The 22,828-nt window shown below is 40.4% G+C and overlaps 1 protein-coding gene across 1 annotated transcript in view; it reads left to right on the top strand.

Annotated features, from left to right (window-relative positions):
• The window catches only part of ASTN2 (astrotactin 2), a 925,983-nt gene that overhangs the window by 730,343 nt on the left and 172,812 nt on the right, over positions 1 to 22,828 (top strand). The window contains exon 16 of the mRNA XM_063432386.1: positions 21,252 to 21,385. Coding sequence (XP_063288456.1) covers positions 21,252 to 21,385 — 134 coding nt within the window. The remainder of the gene's footprint in view (positions 1 to 21,251; positions 21,386 to 22,828) is intronic.

The raw sequence follows: 22,828 nt of genomic DNA on the forward strand, positions 1-22,828 counted from the left end.
TGTTGGGCCGCGCCGGGCAAACCCAAGACAATCTCCCTATGCTATAAGATGTGGGAAAGTGTGGTTCCATAACAAATTCCCCTATGTAAAGAGAAAAGGGAGGAAGATTGCTCCCTCCAATTGTCAAACGAGGAATGGGTACAAGCTCTCAATGGTCTCTCTAAACTCACTAGATGCTACACACATATCGAAGCACATAGGAAACTGCTGTATAGATGGGATATGACGCCGCTACGGCTACACAAGATTTACCCTAATGTAATACCAACGTGTTGGAGGTGCTCCAAAGAGACTGGTTCGTTTTTCCACATATGGTGGACATGCCCAGTGATTCAGCCCCTCTGGACGGAGGTCCAGCGATTGTTGGAGTCGCTGGGCATTAAAAACCTGAGATTATCATCTAGACATTGGTCAATAGATGGCATTGTAACACCAGGAAGTTCAACTACCACTTTGTATAAAGGGGTTAATTGAATTTTGTGACTCATTTGACGTCATAATTTCTTATTTTTATGTCCCTGTCAATCACAGATGTTTCATTCTTCAAAGAATTTATTAGACTGACTGTCTGGGTTTTGGGCCATAAAATAGATTTTGACGCATCTGCTCTTTCTTTTACCTTTTACCTCTAATACAATGGAACTTTGTATCAATCCTTCAAATTTATAACGTAAAGTTAATTATTTTTAGTAGTATCTGTTTCTTGTAATATTGTGTGTATTTGTTTGTGAAAATGTGTAGTTAATAATGTGACAGCATGTGATAAACACATGTCTTTTGCACACACTCAGTAGTTAATAGTAGTGAATGTGTAGTAAATAATGTGACAGCATGTGATAAACACATGTATTTTGCACACATTCAGCTAATATTTAATAATAATGGCATTTCTTCATTGGAATTCTATCCATGAATATTCAATATTATTAACATAGGTACTATTTATATATGATTAAACATTAGACATGTGCAATTTGTTTTGAATTTCATGCAATTTGGACATCCAATGCTTCCGAATGTCCGAAGTTCGAAGTTCTGAAGTGCTTTGGATTTCTGAAAAGTGGCAAAACAAGTGGATAGGGTTAGGGGTTAAGGTTAGGGTTCCGAATGACTAAAGTTCTGAATTGCCAAAGTGCCGAACCGAACCAAATGCCATTAGTCCAAATTGCCGAAGCAGACATTTTTAAAAAAAACTTTTTTGTTTACTTTTTTTTACTGAATTTCCAAACCAAACCGAACCAACTTTTTTATTTATATATATATTTATTTTAAGGCCGATTGGCCTGTAATTGTGGGAGGGTCTTATATGTTACTTACCTATGTAAGGGAACCCCTTACCTTACTCCATACCATCCGAGGTCTAACGATTTGCATGTGATTCACTTCTGGTTTCGTTCAGATCACCATTTTGGAAAATTACCTGTTCTCCATGAGGTTCTTCTACTCTAGCTGTTCCAGGCAGGAGCCACGGGTTTTGCATCCAAACAGCTCCTTTCAAGCAGTCATTGCCGAGGATAGAGTCCAGATACTCACTAAACCGTAAGACAATGACCTACCCATTGCACCAGTCGCAGTCCAACGGCGTCATCACGGGTCTATCTTTTACGTTTACATTTTGCATAGTTTCACAAGTTGTACTACTTACTATGACTATTTTCATACATCTGTTTGTTCTCTGTTTGTTGCCGAACAAAGTCGATGGGTTTACACCCTGTTCCAAATTATTATGCAAATTATATTTTTCTCTTTTACCTAAATAATTGATGTAAATAACAGTCAGCATAATTATCATGTTATCAACTATTAAGAGTTCAATTCAAATTTTATTGTACAAACCTCCTAATGATAACAGTATTTTTTAAAACATATAAAACTTACAATGCACCGTTCCAAATTATTACGCACAGTAAGTTTCAAAAACACTTTATATTTTGTAAAGAACTGAAAATTGTCGTTTGTTGTGTTTGCAGCATATTTAATGAAATTGAAAGCTATTTCAATCAAACTTATAACAACATTTTAACTTTTTAAAAATTTTAACAGGTCATGTTACATTTTAACATAGGACCCCTTATTTGATAGTCTTGCATCCATTGAACTTGTGAGTTTTTGGACAGTTTCTGCTTGAATTTGTTTGCAAGATGTCAGAATAGCCTCCCAGAGCTGCTGTTTGGATGTAAACTGCCTCCCACCCTCATAGATCTTTTGCTTGAGGATGCTCCAAAGGTTCTCAATAGGATTGAGGTCAGGGGAGGATGGAGGCCACACCATGACTTTATCTCCTTTTATCCCCATAGCAGCCATTGATGCAGAGGTATTCTTTGCAGCATGAGATGGTGCATTGTCATGCATGAAGATGATTTGATTTTATTACGGAAAGCATAGTTCTTCCTTCTGTACCAGGGAAGAAAGTGGTCAGTCAGAAACGCCACATACTTTGCAGAGGTCATCTTTACACCTTCGGGGACCCTAAAGGGGCCGACAAGCTCTCTTTCCATGATTCCAGCCCAAAACATGACTCCACCACCGCCTTGCTGACGTCACAGCCTTGTTGGAACAGGGTGGCCGTCCACCAACCCTCCACTACTCTATCCATCTGGACCATCCAGGGTTGCACGGCACTCATCAGTGAACAGGACTGTTTGAAAATTAGTCTTAATGTATTTTTCTGCCCAATGCAGCAGTTTCTGCTTGTGAGTATTGGTTAGTGAAGGCCAAATAGAAGGTTTATGCACGGTTGCAAGACTCTGGAGGACTCTACACCTTGATGTCCGTGGGACTCCAGAGGCACCAGCAGCTTCAAATATCTGTTTGCTGCTATGTAATGGTATTTTAGCAGCTGCTCTCTTGATCCGATGCATGAATCTGGCAGAAATCTTCCTCAATGTGCCTTTATCTGCACAAACCCATCTGTGCTCTGAATCAGCCACAAATTTCTTAATAGTGCGATGATCATGCTTCAGTTGTCGTGAAATATCTAATGTTTTCATACCTCGTCCAAGGCATTGAACTATTTCACTCTTTTCGGCAGCAGAGAGATCCTTTTTCTGCCCCATATTGCATGAAAATGGTGCTCTGCTTAATAATGTGGAACACCCTCCTTTAGTAGTTTTTTTTTCCTTAAATTGGGCTCACCTGGCAATCTAATTATCACAGGTGTCCGAGATTGTTTTCAGTGATCAAAAGAGCCCTGAGACACAATGCCACCCATGAGTTAAACTGAAAAGCAAAATATTTAATCTTTGTGACACTTAAATAGAATTTGCATAATAATTTGGAACAGGATGTAAATTACTGGCATTCGTTTGTACAAACTCCCGAATGGGGGCCAACCTGTTTGTACGTTTTATCATATTCAACTCGGCTAATCTTTTGTGTACATAGATCACACAAAAGACAGCATTTTGGAAACACTCCACAATACTGACCCCTACTCTTTTCATTACAATATGGTTACAATTAACAATTGTTTGTTCAAACATTTCTGCCTACAAACTCGCAAACGGGGGTCAGCCTGTTTTCGTACGTTTACACATTACTCAGCTAAAGATTTCACGAAGCTCATGAAGGCTAATATGTTGTGCACAAGATCACATGAAATACAGCATTTCAACTAAATAAACTACTCTACTGACCCCTACTTGTATCTTGTCAATACAGCAAGGGGAAAAATTATAACAGATAGATTTTTCTCATGTTACAATGGCTTTGCATTAGATTATTGAAATATAATCTTATCTTGATACTGCTTCTCCTGTTAACTTTTCCAGTAGTTTATGGCCCGGCCCAAACGGAAATCAAAATTAGATGCTATTGGAAAGAATACAGATAATCCCAGGGATAGCCCCCATCTATCTTTATGCCTTCTCCAAATCTGTATGGTGTGGTTTATAATTGGATGTTTAGAGGGTGATAGTAAATTTAATTTACAATTCTGCCAAGGCAGGGTCTCCAACTTAACCTTTATAAAATCCTGTTCTATCTTGTACCATGGCTTCCCCTTATCTATAGCTGTCCATTCTCTAATTCGCGCACATAATACCGCGACATAGTATCTATAGATATGCGGGAGGCCCAAGCCACCTCTCTCGACAGGTAGTGTCAATGTATTATACGCAATACGTGGAGTTTTATTATATCATATCAATGAAAGGAATGTAGATCACAGTTTTCTAAAAAAGTCTCTTGGCAGTGAAACAGGCAATGTCTGAAATTGGTATAATATCTTGGGTAGAATCATCATTTTTATAATATTTACTCTCCCGATCAATGAGAAAGAAGCCTGGTTCCATTTTTTTTAGATCTTCTTCAATCTTTCTCAATAATTTTCCATGATTCAATTTAAATAAATCTTTTAAATGTACTGTCAGTTGTGTCCCTAGGTATGTTATACTAGTGTCTGTTCACTTAAAATTTTATATAGCTTTTGTAATTCCTCTTTAATTCCTATATTTATCCCCACTCCCAGTATTTCAGACTTATCTGCATTTACTTTAAAATTAGATAAGCCACCACATTTCTCCAATTCCTCATGAACATAAGGAAATGTATATCGGGGTTCTATAAGCGTAAATAAAATGTCATCAGCAAAAGCAGTTAATTTAACCTCTCCTCCCGTATACTTATATCCTTTAATGTCAATATTCTTTTGTATGGCTTCTAAAAAAGGTTCAAATGTTAAAACAAAAAGAAGAGGGGACAATGGACAGCCCTGACGGGTGCCGTTGCTAATAAATAAAGGGTTGGAAAGTTGACCGTTAACACGGACATTAGCAGAAGGACCTCTATACAATGTCTGTACCCAATTGCAAAATCTCGGGCCAAGACCCCATGCCTCTAGAGTTGCAAACAGATAGGACTGATCCACCCTGTCAAAGGCCTTCTCAGCATCTATAGTTAACAAAGCTGTAGGACTTTTATTTATTATAGCTCCATGTATTACATTCAAGATTTTAGTAGTATTATCTCTGGCTTCATGGTGTCAGGGTACCTGAAGTCTCTACCTCCGAGAGAGGCAGAGACTTAGACGTCTATCCCTCCGGACGGGCTGTTTCCTCTGTTCCTCGCGGTCCTCCCGGTCACGTAAACGCCGGCCGCGAGGGAGTCACTTCCTTTTGTAGCAGGACGTCCGGAAACCGACGTCATGACGCCAGCCCGGAAAGACCTGTCACTCAATCCTTTAGAGACTAATCAGATCTCGTCGGAGGCGTGTCTCTCTCTCTCCGAGCCAGGGTATTTAAACTTGCTTCTCCCATTTGCTCATTGCCCTGTCGTGGTTCTAGCCTGTCTAGTCACACAGTGCTCTGGTATTTTCTGTTATCCCTTTGGTTCCGACCCGGCTTGTTTGACTTACTCTGTTTACCTCTGTTATCCTTGACCCGGCTTGTTCCTCGCTTACCTGTCCTCTCGTTCCCTCGACCTCGGCTTGTCTCTGACCATTCTCTATACTCTCCTTACGTTAGTCCGGCCATTCTAAGGTCCGGTATACGTATCCTGTACCTGTTTGTACTCTGCGTGTTGGATCCCTGTCCCGATCCTGACACATGGCCAGAGACAAAGCCAGCTTGATCAGGATGGATCAGTACAGGCATAAGGGTCTTAAGCCTATTTACCAAGAGTTTTGCAAATATTTTTTAAATCAACGTTAATAAGAGAAATTGGTCTATAACTACTACATATTTCTGGATCTTTCCCTGCTTTATGTATCACAGCAATTACTGCTCTCAAGATTGATGGCGGAATGTCAATAGTTGGAGATAGACCATTAAAAGTTCTAAGAAAATGTGGCTCAAGGATGTTATGGAATTGTTTATAATAGCATGCAGAGAGGCCATCTGGCCCAGGGCTTTTATTAAGAGGCATTGCCTTTATCACTGCCGAAAGCTCCTGAAGGGAAATCAATTCCTCCAATTGGGCTGATGTTTGAAATATTTTTAGATAGATATTGTTCTCTTTCATATGGGGTCTTCTCAAGGAGCTTTAAATTATAAAGGTCTTTATAATAATTCCTGAAAGTGTTTGCTATTTCCTCAGTAGTATTACAAATGTTCCCTTGTTTATCTATAATGTGGGGTATATATGTTTTTTGTAACTTTACTTTTAAGGTTTTAGCTAACAATTTCCCACTTTTATCCCCATGTGTGTAGAATGTACTTTGTGTCAGCTGGACCACTCTTTGGGCCTCATAAGTCAATAATGACCTCAGCTTAGATCTAGGGAAAGGTAGATGGGAACAGAGTTATAAGCTAATTTGTCAGGAGACCTTCATAAGTACTCTAAATTGCCCTAACGCGTCGCCTCGTGTTAACACGCTTCACAGGGCCTTCTAATGTTATTAAGGCGATCATTCCCTAATGGCCTCGGCAGTTTTTTTTATTTTTTGTTTTGCTTTGTAATTTAGGTTTTTGTAGCTCTTGTAGTGGAGAGATGCCTAAAAGGCCTGTCCAGTCTTCGATCTCAATCTGAGGGAGCCCCAGAGCTTGTAAAAAATCTGGTATGTCTGCTGGCGTCTTTATCGTGTATGTTTTGGAGTGTTGAAAAACCATTAGTGCAAATGGATAGTTCCACCGATATTTTATTTGTTTCTGTCCCAGTAGAAGAGTGATCGGTCTCAAATCCTCACGTGACATTAAGGTTGAAGGAGAAAGATCTTGAAAGATTGCAATAGAAAGTTCATCAAATTTAATTTCCTTCATAAGTCGGGCTTTCTGTACTATCTCTTCTTTTAATAAAAAGTCATGGATGCAGCAGATTAAATCTCAAGGATTTTCCTGTGGTGTATTTCTTGGTCTTCCTATTCTATGTGCTCAAGCTTAATCTTAGAGTCTGAAGATTTTCATAAAAACTGATTGAAAATACGAATAAGAATATTTGTAGGGTCTTCTAGTTCGTCCTGATTGGTTTCAGGGACCCCTCTTATCCGTAGAATATTTTGTCTTCCCCGATAATCGATATTGTCTAGTTTCCTTTGTAAGGACAGGATAGCTTCAGTCTGCGATCTTTGGAATTTCCAACATTCAGTCCACTGATTTTCATGTATTTCTTGATTATCTTCCAATGCACAAACCCTATGTCCTAAATGATGTATTTCTGAGGTAACAGCTTTTAATTTTTCACCAAAACTACCTTCCATTTTTTTAAACATATCCATCCAATCTGCTTTAGAAGGTAGTTGTGCCAGGATTGTTCTAAGATCTGCGCCTTCTGTTGAACCCTCTGACATCGTAGGGCTTACTGGTGAACTCAAAGGTTCATAAACTGGAAATGCCCCTTCCTCAATATGATCGTGTTCCTGGCCTATTCGGTCTGTACATAATCTTTGTGGCGATTAATTTGGTATAGCGGATTTAAGTCCTACAGCAGTTGTCGCTATCTGACGTGTTTTTTTTTTTTTGGGTCCCATTATTTCTCAAATAAGTCTAGGTGTGCAGTCTTTCCCAGACCTTTACAATACAAAAGTAATATAACTTGATGTTTAGGTAATATAGTTTGGTAATGTAAGTCCTTATAGCTACGCCTATACTTAAGGGGTAACTCTGGGCTATTGACTTTGGGTTCTTCTAGCTATATGTTTCAGACCCTGTTCAATATTACCCAATTCCCTGTTTTTGTAGGTCTAATAAATGCTCCTTATAGTTTAAATAATCTTCAGAAGATCTCTAAGTACCACTCGGCACTAATCCAGCACTAATCTAGCAGCATTGTTTCTTAGTATATCCCAGCTGTTAAAGTAACTCAATTAAGCTCAATTAAGCCGACTAAAAGTTGGCTAATAGCTAGTCATTACTAGCTTATTTAAAAAGAAAATAACAAAAGGAAAAAAAAAAAAAGAGGGGGGCGTGGCCTGACACCCGATGTGAGCGGTTGCAACTGCCAAGAGCTCCCGGCCGGCGGCAACAAAACTGGCATAAAAAGAGTGAAGATTACCTAATTAATGGGAAACAAAAGAAAACAGACCCAGTCCCTATACACCCAGGATTCGGGCACACCGAGAAAACCAAACGGACTTGATAGATATTTCCGAGACACAGTGAAAGTTCTCGGAGAAGGCATGGCGGAAAGCATGGAGGCGCCATCTTGTCCGCACAAAACACCCGATCTCAGCACAACAGGAGAGGAGACCTCACCGGCAAACAGCATAGCAGATGGACTGGCGAGCATAAGGGAGACCCTTGCACACTTACCTTCCAGGGATGAACTAGCTAACATGATTGCTAAGCTAGAATCCTCAGTGCAAGACCAGATCTCCGCCATATCTGCAGACATCAGGCAAGTGAACACGAGGGTAGGGGATCTGGAGGAAGATAGAGACCAGATATTAGACAGACTCCTCACCCTTGAACATCGCCAAAAAAACAGAGACGCCAAAACTCTTATGAGAAATACAGAAGACCTCGATAATAGAGGAAGGAGGAACAATATTAGAGTAAGGGGGGTCCCAGAATCCAAAGAAAATCCTGAAAATTTACAAAACCTACTACAATCGCTGTTTAATAAAATTCTGCAAAGGCCAGAAGACACTCCAATTCTCTTGGACAGAGCACACAGGGCCCTGAGACCCAAAGGCCTACCACAAGAATCCCCCAGGGACATAATATGCAGGGTTCATTATTACACTGAAAAAGAAGATATTATGAGAAATGCCAGAGACACTACAGACATAATGTTTAATAACGCGAAAATAATGATTCTCCCAGACCTGGCATGGCTAACTCTGAGAGGCAGAAGAGCGCTTAGACCACTAACACTAGCCTTGCAACAGGCCAATATAAAATACAGATGGAGCTTCCCCTTTGCTCTTACAGCCTTCCACCAAGGAATACAAGCCACCTTAACTTCTTCTGCAGAGGTAGAAGCTTTCACCCAACGCTTAGGAATTCCAAGCATAGAAATACCGGATTGGTATGACATTTCGGAACCTGAAAAGACTAAACCACAATACCAAAAACAGACCGGTCAAGCTATGGACACACGAAAGAGAACATCGGGGAAGACCCCTCCAGCATCACCTTTCCTACGATCGAGAAGAAACCCAATGACCCCTAGGAAAATAAACTGAAGCAAAGAAGAAAAAAAAAAAGACAGGGGACACAACCTATAAACTAAAAGGGACTTACAAACTGCCTAAAGCAATACTGAACTTACACAACTGCCCGATATACGATTAATGGAAGGGTAACTATAAACAGCTACTAATGAATAGTACTGATATTAGTATAATGTAAAAATATTTGAAATCAACATACAGATTTGAATTTTCATGTATTCGAACTGTACAATAATAGAAAAAATGTTACTATGCATGTATATGATAATTGGAAAATGTATTTAACTTGATATAAGCCTGCAAAGGAAATGTACTTAAATTCCAAACTAACGAGACATGATAAAAACCGATAGCACAAATTAGCACTCTGATACCCAGCCCAAACTATAACGTAATTCACACTTGTTATAAAACCAGTTTATAACGTCAAGCGTCATATGGCCGCCTTCTGGAGAGTCCACTTAGCAACGGAGGCGATATAAAAGAAACACTATACACAATACCATAGTGTTCACGCTCCTCTAGGACACAACCCAAGGCCCTAGGAGTCAAGAGCGGTACCAATACCTATTTATCTTACACTACATAAATCTAAGCGTCACCTGAGCTAGCTCCTATAGCTAGAATAACTCAGGAAAGAGTACCGTCTCCTATTTAGAGATCTTCCATATACACAACCATTTTAGTTTTGAATAGAACATACTAAAGGTAGACCTCTATATCCACACGAGGGGTTTCAGGTTCCTTCTTGAACTTCCCTTCGTAGTACATCGTATTTATAACTTCATTGAAACTGATTTGTAAATAGTTAATGTTTATATTGTTTATCTTGTATTGTATTTGACTTGTGCACCCTTATAGCAGAAGGTTCACACATCCATACGCATTTCCAAACAGACACCCCGCTACTTGAAGTTACCTTGCGGGATAACATCACACCTGACTCCCATAATAAAATTCCAAATAACAAATAGACAAAACTATTATCCAACACTCGACAATGGGCAAACTAAAAATATGCTCCATAAATGTACGAGGGCTCAATACACCTGAAAAGAGGAAGATGGTATTAACCGAATTAGCAACAAACAAAATAGACATAGCATTCCTAGAAGAAACGCATTTAAGAGGTTCAGACGCCCCAAAACTCAAACATCACCAATTTCCTCACGTGTATTACAATAACTACAACCAGAGTAAATCAAGAGGCGTAGCAATCTTAATAGGGAAACAGATTCCATTCACATACTCAACACATATAACAGACGAATCAGGCAGATTCATCATCCTACAAGGTACAGTGGGGACAGAACCGGTAACCCTTGTGGCCGTATACCTGCCCAACAAACATCAATGCGGGGCAATGAGGAAGATAATGGCAAAAATAAAACAACATACGAATGGCATACTCATAATAGGGGGGATTTTAATATTTCCCTAGATGCCACGAGAGATAGCACATCGACTCATAGTACACACCTTAACACCACCAGAATTCAAATGCAGCACATCATTAAAACCCATCAACTATCAGATTGTTGGAGGATATTCCACCCGACGACAAAAGACTATACCCACTACTCCAACCCAAACAAATCATATTCCAGAATAGACTATTTCCTAGTAGGCCACAGAGACCTGGAATTAATATCAGACACTTCCATAGGACCAATGACCTGGTCGGACCACTCACCAATCTATCTCACGTTAACCATTCCATCACTCCCCCGCCCTAAAGGGACGTGGAAACTAAACCCCATCTTATTACAGACGAAAAAAGTGAAAGACTCAATAGAAACGACGATAAAACAATACTTTAACGAGAACAAAACTCCCGACACATCCGCTTTTACACAATGGGAAGCACATAAAGCGGTAATTAGAGGGGAATTGATAAAATGGGGATCACAACTTAAAAGGGAAAAAAGCAAAAAAATAGACGAACTACATAAACAAATCTCACAGTTGGAAGAAAACCACAAACTACATATGTCAGATGAGGCTTATTGTAAACTTCTTGCCCTAAGAGCTGATTTAAAATCACTTCTCCAAGATAAAGTGAAAAAAGCAATTCTGTGGACTAAACAACTCCACTACGCCCAAGGAGATAGAAGTGGGAAATTTTTAGCACAAGCCTTAAAACAAAAACAAATGCTCACATACATACCCAAAATCAAACGTTCAGATAAGACATATGTGTCAGGGTACCTGAGGCCTCTACCTCTAAGGGAGGTAGAGACTTGGTGGTTTATCCGTCCAGGCGAGCTGTTTCCTCCGTTCCTCGCGGTTCATCCAGTCACTTAAACACCGGCCGCGAGGAATCCACGTCCTTTTCTAGCAGGACGCTCAATACGTGACGTCATGACGCTATCACGAGCGACCTGTCACTCAAGTGTCCGATATCCAATCGGTACTTGTCAGAGGCGTGATTACTATCCAGAGCCAGGGTATTTAAGCTTACTTCTCACTTCAGCTCATTGCCCTGTCGTGGTTCTAGCTTGTCTAGTCACTCAGTGCTCTGGTATTCTAGTTTGCTCTTTTGGTTTTGACTCGGCTCGTTGTACTACCCTGTTTCTCTGTTATCCCTTGACCCGGCTTGTCTCTCGCTTATCTGTCTTCTCGTTCCCTCGACCTCGGCTTGTCTCTGACTATTCTTTACTCTCGGTACGTTAGTCCGGCCATTCTAAGGCCCGGTATACGTACCTTTCCACTCTTTGTACTCTGCGTGTTGGATCCCTGTCCCGATCCTGACATTACGACAGGGCCAATGGATCCTGCAGGTACAAACAGTCAGCTTGGTTCTTCGGATCCCAGGTTTGACGCCATGGAACATAGGATGGATCAGATGGCTTTGGCACTACAGGCACTTTTGTCCCGTGCTAGTAATCCACCTGAGGAGACACGTACTCCTTCTATCTCTCCTGCAGTCTCAGGTCTAGAGGTAGCCACTGTAGGTGCTTCTTCCCGTATTACCCCACCAGTACGTTATGGCGGGTCACCGGAGAAGTGTCGTGGCTTTCTAAACCAGATTAGCATCCATTTCGAACTACAACCCCGCTCTTATCCTACAGATAGAGCAAAAGTTGGATTTATTATTACTCTGCTCATTGAAAAAGCTTTGAGATGGGCCAATCCTTTATGGGAGAATGATAATCCACTCGTCTATAATTATAATGCCTTTGTAGCTGCGTTTAGAAGAACTTTTGACCCTCCTGGCAGAAAGGTCAATGCAGCTAGATTAATGTTGCGCCTTAAACAGGACAATCGAACACTTGTGGATTATGCACTAGAGTTCAGATCCTTGGCGGCAGAAGTTAAGTGGAACGAACAGGCTTATATAGATGTGTTTCTGAATGGGTTATCAGATGTAATTCTTGACGAGGTCGCTACTAGAGAACTCCCTGAAAATTTGGAGGATTTAATTTCTTTTATATCTCGTATTGATGAACGCTTAAGAGAGAGGCAGAACACTCGAGATAGGACCCGTAGACCCTCCTTTAAACTAGCGCCTACCTTTCAAATCTCTGAGTTCGAAGACTTACGTATTCCTGAACCTATGCAGATAGGCAGTACTCATCTCACTGAAAGGGAGAGACAGTACAGGAGAAGGGAGGGTTTATGTATGTATTGTGGAGTCAGGGGTCATTTACGCCTAAATTGTCCCAATCGTTCGGGAAACGCTCGCACCTAAGTTCCTCTAGAGGACAGGCCTTGGGTGTTTCTACTTTGTCCTCTATTCACAACTACAAGGAGCTCAGGCTTGTGTTACCCGTTTCTTTAAAGTGGGAGAGGGGAGTAGTTAAGGCTATGGCACTAATCGATTCTGGAGCTGCTGAGAGCTTTATAGATCAGGGTTTTGCTGCCAAGCATGCTATTCCATCCCAGTTAAAAGAGACACCTCTGGCTGTTGAGGCCATCGATGGTAGACCGTTACTTGAGCCTGTTATTTTTCATGAGACCATACCGATTAACTTGACTGTTGGCATCCTGCATAAAGAGGATATATCCTTGATGCTCATTTCTTCTCCGTCTATTCCCATAGTTCTGGGGTACTCCTGGCTGAGGAGACACAACCCTATTATTAATTGGGAATCAGGGGAGATAGTTTCGTGGGGAGAGAATTGTCAAGAAAAATGCTTGCGGAAGGTCTTACCTCTTGGGTTAACTAATACATCGAATACCTCTGACAATCCTACAGAGACACAAATTCCGTCTCAGTATCTAGATTTAAAGGCAGTATTTGACAAAAAGAAAGCCGATACCTTACCTCCACACAGGTCCTTTGATTGCAAAATTAACCTACTCCCTGGTACCATGCCTCCCAGAGGTCATGTATACCCATTATCTATAAAGGAGAACTCAGTCCTAGAGGAATATATTCACGAGAATTTAGACAAGGGATTCATCAGGAGGTCCTCCTCCCCTGCCGGGGCTGGATTTTTTTTTGTTAAAAAGAAAGATGGTTCTTTGAGACCTTGTATTGATTATCGAGGCCTGAATAAGATAACCATTAAAAATGCCTACCCGATTCCCTTGATCACCGAACTCTTCGATCGTTTGAAGGGCTCTACAATTTTCACCAAGTTAGACCTCAGAGGGGCATATAACTTGGTGAGAATCCAGCAGGGACATGAGTGGATGACGGCATTCAATACTCGATATGGCCACTATGAATATACCGTCATGCCTTTTGGGTTATGCAATGCACCAGCAGTATTCCAAGATCTGATTAACGAGGTTCTTAGGGAATTTCAGCAAGAGTGCGTCATTGTATACCTAGATGATATACTCATTCATTCTAGTGACATTGAGATTCATCACAAACAAGTCAGGAGGGTTTTGCACAAGCTTCTCCAGCATGGCTTGTACTGCAAGTTGGAGAAATGTAGCTTTGATCAAACCCAGGTAACCTTTCTCGGCTATGTGATCTCTGGGGAGGGGTTTAAGATGGATCCGGATAAGCTCCAATCCATTCTAGAGTGGCCTTTACCCACAGGTCTTAAAGCCATACAGAGATTTATTGGTTTTTCCAATTATTATAGGCGCTTTATTAAGGGCTATTCTTCCATTATTGCACCTATCACTAACATGACCAAACAGGGGGCTGACACTAAGAATTGGACTACTGAAGCTCTCCTTGCGTTCAAAACTCTCAAGGAGCTTTTCGCTTCCGCTCCAATTTTAGTTCACCCTGACACTTCTCTGCCATTTTTGCTCGAGGTAGACGCATCAGAGACTGGTTTAGGTGCTGTTCTATCCCAAAGGTTGGGTGTTGATAAACCATTACATCCATGTGGATTTTTCTCTAAAAAATTGACCGGTACTGAAAGCAGGTATGACATTGGTGACAGAGAATTACTAGCGGTTATCAAGGCTTTGAAAGAATGGAGACATTTATTGGAAGGTACATTACATCCTGTTACCATCCTGACAGACCACAAAAACTTGTCTTATATCGGAGAGGCCAAGCGTCTGTCCTCCAGGCAGGCTCGTTGGTCGTTGTTTCTTACCCATTTCAATTACGTTCTGACTTACAGACCTGGGTCAAAGAATTCTAAAGCCGATGCGCTATCTCGCCAATATGAACCCTCTGCTTCAGTTGAACCACTTTTGTCTTCCATTGTACCCAGATGCAATATTATTGCTAATACCAGTCTCAAAATTCATTCCCCGCTACTTGACCAGATCTTGAAGTCACAACATCTAGCTCCCGGAAACACTCCTGAGGGAAGAAACTTTGTTCCTCCTGAACTTCAACTGGAGCTCTTACAATGTTTTCATGAAAGTAAAATAGCTGGTCATCCTGGTATTCGCAAGACGTACTCTCTGATATCCAAGGATTTCTGGTGGCCTTCACTTCGTAAGGATATTGAGGAGTTCGTCGCAGCTTGTGAGACTTGTGCCAAGACTAAACTATCTCATGCATCCCCATGTGGCCTGTTACACCCCTTGGACATTCCTGAGAAACCTTGGTCCTGTTTGTCCATTGACTTTATCGTTGATTTGCCTGCTTCCAAACGACAGACTGTTATTCTCACGGTGGTGGATAGATTTACCAAGATGGCTCATTTCGTGCCATTACCTAAACTTCCGACTTCCCCTGAATTGGCGGAGATTTTTGCGAGAGAAGTTTTTCGCCTACATGGGATCCCTTCAGAGATTGTTTCTGATAGAGGTTCTCAATTTGTCTCACGTTTCTGGAGATCCTTTTGTTCTCAAATGGGCATCAAATTGAACTTCTCCTCTGCCTATCACCCTCAGTCTAACGGAGCTGCTGAACGTACTAATCAAAAGATCGAACAGTATCTGCGTTGCTTTGTTTCCGAACACCAGGACGATTGGGTCGGTCTGATTCCTTGGGCGGAGTTCGCACACAATAACCTTGTTTGCGATTCAACTCGCTCTAGCCCTTTCTTCATGAACTATGGCTTTCATCCTTCGATTTTTCCTTCGGTTTCCTCTTCTCAGGGGATACCGTCGGTTGATGATCATGTCGCCAACCTGAAGAAATTATGGGATCAGACTCGGCAAATTCTATTACATAGTTCCTCGCTGTTCAAGAAACACGCTGACAAGCATAGAAGAGCGGCTCCTGTTTTTGTTCCGGGGGATAGGGTATGGTTGAGTACCAAGAATATTCGCCTAAAAGTTCCATCTATGAAATTTGCTCCTCGCTACATAGGTCCTTACAGGGTTCTCACTCGTATCAATCCGGTTGCGTATCGCCTTGCTCTGCCACCTGCCTTACGCATTCCTAACTCCTTTCATGTCTCCTTGTTGAAACCTCTTATTTGCAACAAATTCTCCTCTAAGGTCTCCTCACCTCGTCCTGTTCAGGTGGAGGGTCGGGAGGAGTACGAGGTCAGCTCCATCATTGACTCCAGAATTTCAAGGGGAAAATTGCAATATCTGGTCAACTGGAGGGGTTATGGTCCTGAGGAGAGGAGTTGGGTACCTCAGGAGGACGTTCATGCTTCTCGCCTTCGCAGAGCATTTCACCTCCGCTTCCCATCTCGCCCCGGTTCATTCCGCCCGGTGGGCGTATCTGAGAGGGGGGGTACTGTCAGGGTACCTGAGGCCTCTACCTCTAAGGGAGGTAGAGACTTGGTGGTTTATCCGTCCAGGCGAGCTGTTTCCTCCGTTCCTCGCGGTTCATCCAGTCACTTAAACACCGGCCGCGAGGAATCCACGTCCTTTTCTAGCAGGACGCTCAATACGTGACGTCATGACGCTATCACGAGCGACCTGTCACTCAAGTGTCCGATATCCAATCGGTACTTGTCAGAGGCGTGATTACTATCCAGAGCCAGGGTATTTAAGCTTACTTCTCACTTCAGCTCATTGCCCTGTCGTGGTTCTAGCTTGTCTAGTCACTCAGTGCTCTGGTATTCTAGTTTGCTCTTTTGGTTTTGACTCGGCTCGTTGTACTACCCTGTTTCTCTGTTATCCCTTGACCCGGCTTGTCTCTCGCTTATCTGTCTTCTCGTTCCCTCGACCTCGGCTTGTCTCTGACTATTCTTTACTCTCGGTACGTTAGTCCGGCCATTCTAAGGCCCGGTATACGTACCTTTCCACTCTTTGTACTCTGCGTGTTGGATCCCTGTCCCGATCCTGACAATATGCACACACCACGGAAGAAATAGCTGATACTTTCCATGCATACTATACGTCTCTATATAATCTAAAAGAAAAAGAGAACAAATCAGAGGGCATTAAAACATACCTAGAAACCAAATTTGACACAATCCTCCCAGCAGCCGCTACAAGATCTTTGGAGGAACCCTTTACTATAGATGAGATTAAATTGGCTTTAAAACAAACTCCACACAATAAAAGCCCAGGCCCTGATGGGTTTTCAGCCTCCTATTATAAGATGTTCCAACCAGAACTAACTCCACATCTACTCGAAGCAATTAACTCCGTTCCACACCATGAACACATACCGAGACAGGCCTTAGAAGCAACAATCACACTTCTGCCCAAACCAGGGCAAGACACAGAGAAATGCGCCAGCTATAGACCGATATCCCTAATAAACGTGGACATAAAAATATTCACTAAAATGCTGGCAACTAGACTCAAACCCTTCCTACAAAATCTCATTCACCCAGACCAAGCAGGCTTTGTTCCAGCTCGAGAAGCAAAAGATAATACTTCAAAAATCATAAATCTGATATATAATACAAATACACCAATAACCCGACCCTCCTTCTAGCAATTGATGCTGAAAAAAGCATTTGACAGAGTAGACTGGGCATTCATGTTCGACACTCTAGAAACGCTAGGATTTGGACAAAGATGGATGAAATGGATTAAGGCTATATACTCCACCCCAACAGCCAAACTTAAGGTGAATGGACAACTCTCCAGACCATTCACGATAAGCAACGGCACCCGTCAGGGATGCCCGCTTTCCCCGCTATTATTCATTCTGACACTAGAACCCCTTCTACAAGCAGTACGAAAACACCCCGGCATTATAGGCATAACAGCTCAACAACAGGAATATAAAGTATCGGCTTTTGCCGATGACTTACTCTTCACCATCGAAAACCCCACATACAGCCTACCTACATTAATTCAAACTTTGGAAGATTATAGTAAACAATCCAATTTCAAAATTAACACAGACAAATGTGAGATCCTTAACATATCCACACCATTAGATCAAGTAAAGAAATTAAAACAAAGATTCCCCTTCCAATGGGCTACTCACTCCATTAAATACCTAGGGATCAAGGTAACCAACTCACATAAAACTTTATATAAAGAAAACTTTCCCGACCTAATAGCAGAAATCCAAAAGGACCTAAATAGATGGGATAAACCGCATTTCAGATGGATGGGAAGGATAAATATTATCTCAATGAATATCCTCCCACACATTCTCTATCTCCTGAACACTATCCCTATACACATCCCGGGAACCTTCTTCCGAAACATACAATCCATGCTTACCAAATTTATATGGGCCCATAAACGTCCGAGAATTGCTTTCAATCTTCTAACCAAACCTAAAGAATGGGGTGGTTAGGATGTCCCAACATACAAAGATATCACAAGGCGATACACCTCGGAAGGATCTTGGAGTGGTCAAGAGAGGGGAACTTTAAAAAAGCATGGGTCAACATAGAACAAGCACAAATACAAACTCCACTAAGTTCCCTTCCCTGGACTTTACTTAAAGACGGAGGGAAATCAACAAAAGACCTGCCAACCATCACAACTACTCTCCAAATATGGAAAACCATACATAGGAATGCAGACTTTACCCCAACGACTTCCCCCTACTACCCAATATCCCATAACCCTAAATTCCCTCCAGGAAGGAATAACACTCTATTAACAAAAATTCAACTTAACCTTGAACATAAGGGAGTGACGTTACAAGATATAGTCACCACAGAAGGACTCAAACCATTGACAGACCTAACTGACTTAAATCGGCCAACATTGACACAATCATTCCAATACCATCAAATTAAACACTTTCTATCTAAAGAAGGACTCTTACAATGCAACCTAGAGAGGCCACTAAATTTGAAAAGCTTTGTTCTCATCCGCCTAAAACAAAAACAATATCCATATGCTATAAGTTACTGCAGGAAAACACAAATGGTACACTTCCATGGTATACTCTAAAAAATAACACATGGTTTTCTTCCCCAATTGAGGAAAAGACATGGAAAGCAATTTTTATGAGAATGGTAAAATCCCACTCTAGCATAACGATCCAAGAAATAAACTATAAATTTCTATCTCAATGGTATATTACCCCCGTAGATATCAATACATTTGATTCAACTACCTCACCAACATGCTGGAGGTGTATGAAAGCACAGGGCAATTACCAACATATATGGTGGGATTGCAGCAGAGTAAAGGGGTTCTGGAGAGAGGTACAGAGAATCACAGATCAAACAAATAACATGTCACTACCACTCACCCCAGAAGCACTTCTATTCTACCAAATCCAGGTCCCCTTCAAAAAATTCAAAAACTCTCTGGTAATGTACCTCCTAACTGCAGCCAAACTTGTGATAGCAAGTCTCTGGAAAACTGCGAATAGACCATCAAGGCGGGAATGGTTCCAAAAAATTGAAAACATTAATAGAATGGAAGAGTTGAGACTTTCCTCTTTAGGCAACTCACACATATATCACGCAATCTGGGATCCATGGAATTCATATCTAAGAAATCCAAGGTAATCCAAAATAAATTAGAGATTAAAACAAGCCTGAAACACATATTTATGACTAAGAGATACATGGTCAAAGCTACACCTCCTTTCCCCCAATCATCTGTCAACACAATTGTACTAGACGTCGAGATTTGTTTTGTTTTGTTTTAATATGTTTATTCTCTCATAGTTAATGGGAACTGGTTCACTGCAACACTGTATTAATGTGAACGTTCATTGTGTTTCTGTTGTATCTAAGTAAAACACTTTTATACTGCTATAACTTTAAACCTGTACTAACAAATGTATGTAAAGTGAAATTTGTAATACGTAAAAACGAAATAAAAAGAAATTAAATTAAAAAAAAAGAGAGAGAAAATTCTCTTAAAAAAATAATAAACTCGAGTCACGTCAGAAATTATTAGTCGCTAATCAAAAGTGTGAAGCCGCAATTAATAATAGTCGCTGCTGCAAGGATTAACCAGAGAAATTTACAGAATAAGCAAAACTATATACCTCCTTCCAAAAAAAAACAAAAAAACCCAAAAAACAAAGGGAAGAAGCAAAGAGTCACTGTGATCCCACTTTTCTTTTCCCCTTTCTTTAATCATTGGTATGTAAGCCGTTAGCAGCAAGTAGCAAATATTATGCAGTTCAACGCTATCCGCTCTAGTTATCAAATGCACTTTTGTAGTTATTTTGACACCAAATAAAATTCTTATTATAATTTTAACTCTGGTTTTTAACTCTAGCATCGGTGTTAACTCTTATGTCAAATCACTCCAATATCTCCTGTAACACTCTAATATAACAGTTCAATATTAAATATGCAGTGTTACAATATAGTATATGTTATGCAGTGTTACAATATTTCAGTGTTCAGTGTTTCAGTTTCAGTTTTCAATTTCAGCACTCAGTAACCACTAGTCAATGTATCAAATGTAACAAATCAGGTATAAAAGTACAAAAGTACTGAATGGACACATGTATACAGTAAACAGCCCTTATACTGAATATATACTGATTGTTTGCTGAGTGTTAACTACTTGCGTGAGTTGGAGGTTAATATTTCCCAAAAGTGAGAAAAAAACCTTGTGTCTCGTCATTTTTAATGCTGAACAGGTGCCTGGCGTTTGTGTCCGTATCCTTGCCGGTATTCGTGCCTGGAATCTAGGTAGCTCCCTGGTCTTTAATCCGGCGGATAGTCACAGTCACTGCTTCACCAATGCTGATCATCGCTCACTTCCACACCAGCACCCGCCGGGCTCCAGCATAAAAGATCAAGTATAAGCCCAGAAGATGTTTAAAAATAGAACACTACTTTATTTGACAAAATAAGTATATTTAAAATCAATACAGGTAGTAAAAAAAAAAAAAAAAAAAAAAAACACTTAACACGTTTCACATCTAAAAAAGTTTTCTCAAAAGTGTTAGATATATTGACTTGGTTTATATAGGGGGCTAATTCAAAGGTATCTGACATATGGGCACATAGTGCAGCACTGACCCAGGAAGCACCTATGGTGGTCGTCTTAATGACTGCCACTAGAGTTGTTCCTATGCAGCAATATAAACACTGCCATTTATCTGAAAAGGCAGTGTTTACATTAAAATGCTTGTGGGTACAGGCTATAAACACAAGAACAACAACAGTAACTGCAGTTGTTTTGGTAACATAAGTGTCCCTTTAATATAACATATGGAAAATATATTAGATTGATTTCTTCCTTTTCCTGGACTTCATTTGTTAACACTCACATCTCTGATATTAGTGTACCTGCAGTTTATTTTTACTTTTGTATTTATTTATTTTTTTAGAATGTATGTACTTACATTGTTTTTGAGGTTTGGTTTTGCTCTCTGGCTGTCACTTTTTCATGTTCAAGTTTCCCCCACCCAATTGCCTTTTTGCATGCATTGTTGGCTTCCTTAAATCTTACCAATCAACCATATGATTTGTCTGATTTAAATGCCTTGAATGTTATTTTCTTATTTTTAATTTATGTTTCCTCAATATATTTTTAGGCCTTCCGAAGTGCTTTCATGAGCTTATATTGGTGCTCTGGAAAGGGAGAAGTAATTGCAGATTGGTGTCGATGTGATCTTAATGCGTTAGATGAGAATGGATTGCCAAGCTGCAGCCCACTTCCTCCACCTGTGTGAGTATCTACAATTAGAATGTCTAAAACAGCTTTGTCAACCACAAATATTAAAATACCAAGTTTTTTTTTGTTTGTTTGTTTTTTTATACTTGTATAATAAGTGAACAATTGTTAATGTCCAATTGTGCAAAAAAGGAAATGGTAAAAAAAAAAAAAAAAAAAAGTTAAAAAATACATAATTATACATCAAAAATCTCAGCGTAGACCTTTTTAAAAAAAAAAAAAAAAAGTGGAGATATCTCCTCTCAAAATGAGAAAACAAATAACCACACAGTTAAATAAAAAGCAGAAAAAGAGACGATCAAAGCTTATACAATATTAGTTATAACAAAATATGCCATCTACTTCTATGCCCTAGCTTTATAAAGTTTAATAACAAGGGCAGGGCAAGAATGCAGTCAAAAAGTTTCTTGGGTGAAAAGGAAAAAAAAAAAAAAAAACACAAATACTAGGTTGATCATATGGTTGGAGCACTAGAATGGAATGTTTGTTCCCAGAACGGAGAGTACAGTACACCTGAGCATATAAGTGCTGGTGAATGAGCTTTAAGTAGGAGAAGAGTGGACACACCACCTCTGTTATTCTTGCATCATTGGTGCCACTCCCATAACCCTCATCTCCATTAAACTTTATGTGTTCCACACATGCACATCTAGAGCAACAGAAGGGGGAGCTCTGTCATTCACAAACAAATCATGGTGGAGGATGTTGCTTGCATGTTGAGGCATTCATGGACCAGACGCAGTGCGTCCACCATGTGATTGAAGTCTGACTCTCCCATCCAAATTAATTTTTTAGGCCCTTCTGCCATGCCTTTTTTCAAGCAGGTGTAGTTTCCTCTGCCTGCATCATCATTCTCCAGGCATGTATGAGTCCCTATTTCCTCTCCAACTCCTTCTAGGCAGGTATCAACCCATCTACTCATACTCCTCCTTCTGGACAGATATTGATCCTACTGTAGTTTATACCCCTCCTTTAGTTTTTAAACTATTGTGGTACGTCCAAGTACTGCCTTTACAAAGCCACTTGCGGCTAACAGGCCTAGATTTTGCTACCATTTTTTTTTTTTACAAAGACCCTTTTGGTTCTAAGCCCAGTTCTTTTCTTAACCCCTTAAGGACCAAACTTCTGGAATAAAAGGGATTCATGACATGTTAAATACTAATACTGTTTTGGATCAAACCAAGTGTTTGCTTGAGTATCTGCCCCCCTCCAGATTGCTTAAAATAGAATGCATGCTGAAGTAAATCACACTGAGACACAGGTTTCAGGTTAATGAAAAACTTTAGAATCTTTAATTAAGTCCCTTATAAAGGCAGAAATACATAATATGCAAAATGCAAGATAACAGAGAGAATACATCTTTAATTGGTCAAGTGTTAAGTGTCTTATCTAATGCCCTTCCTCCAAAGTAGTGATGTCACCAGCATCCTGGGTGTA

This window comes from Pelobates fuscus, chromosome 9 (assembly GCF_036172605.1).
Source record: "Pelobates fuscus isolate aPelFus1 chromosome 9, aPelFus1.pri, whole genome shotgun sequence".
Lineage (NCBI taxonomy): Eukaryota > Metazoa > Chordata > Amphibia > Anura > Pelobatidae > Pelobates > Pelobates fuscus.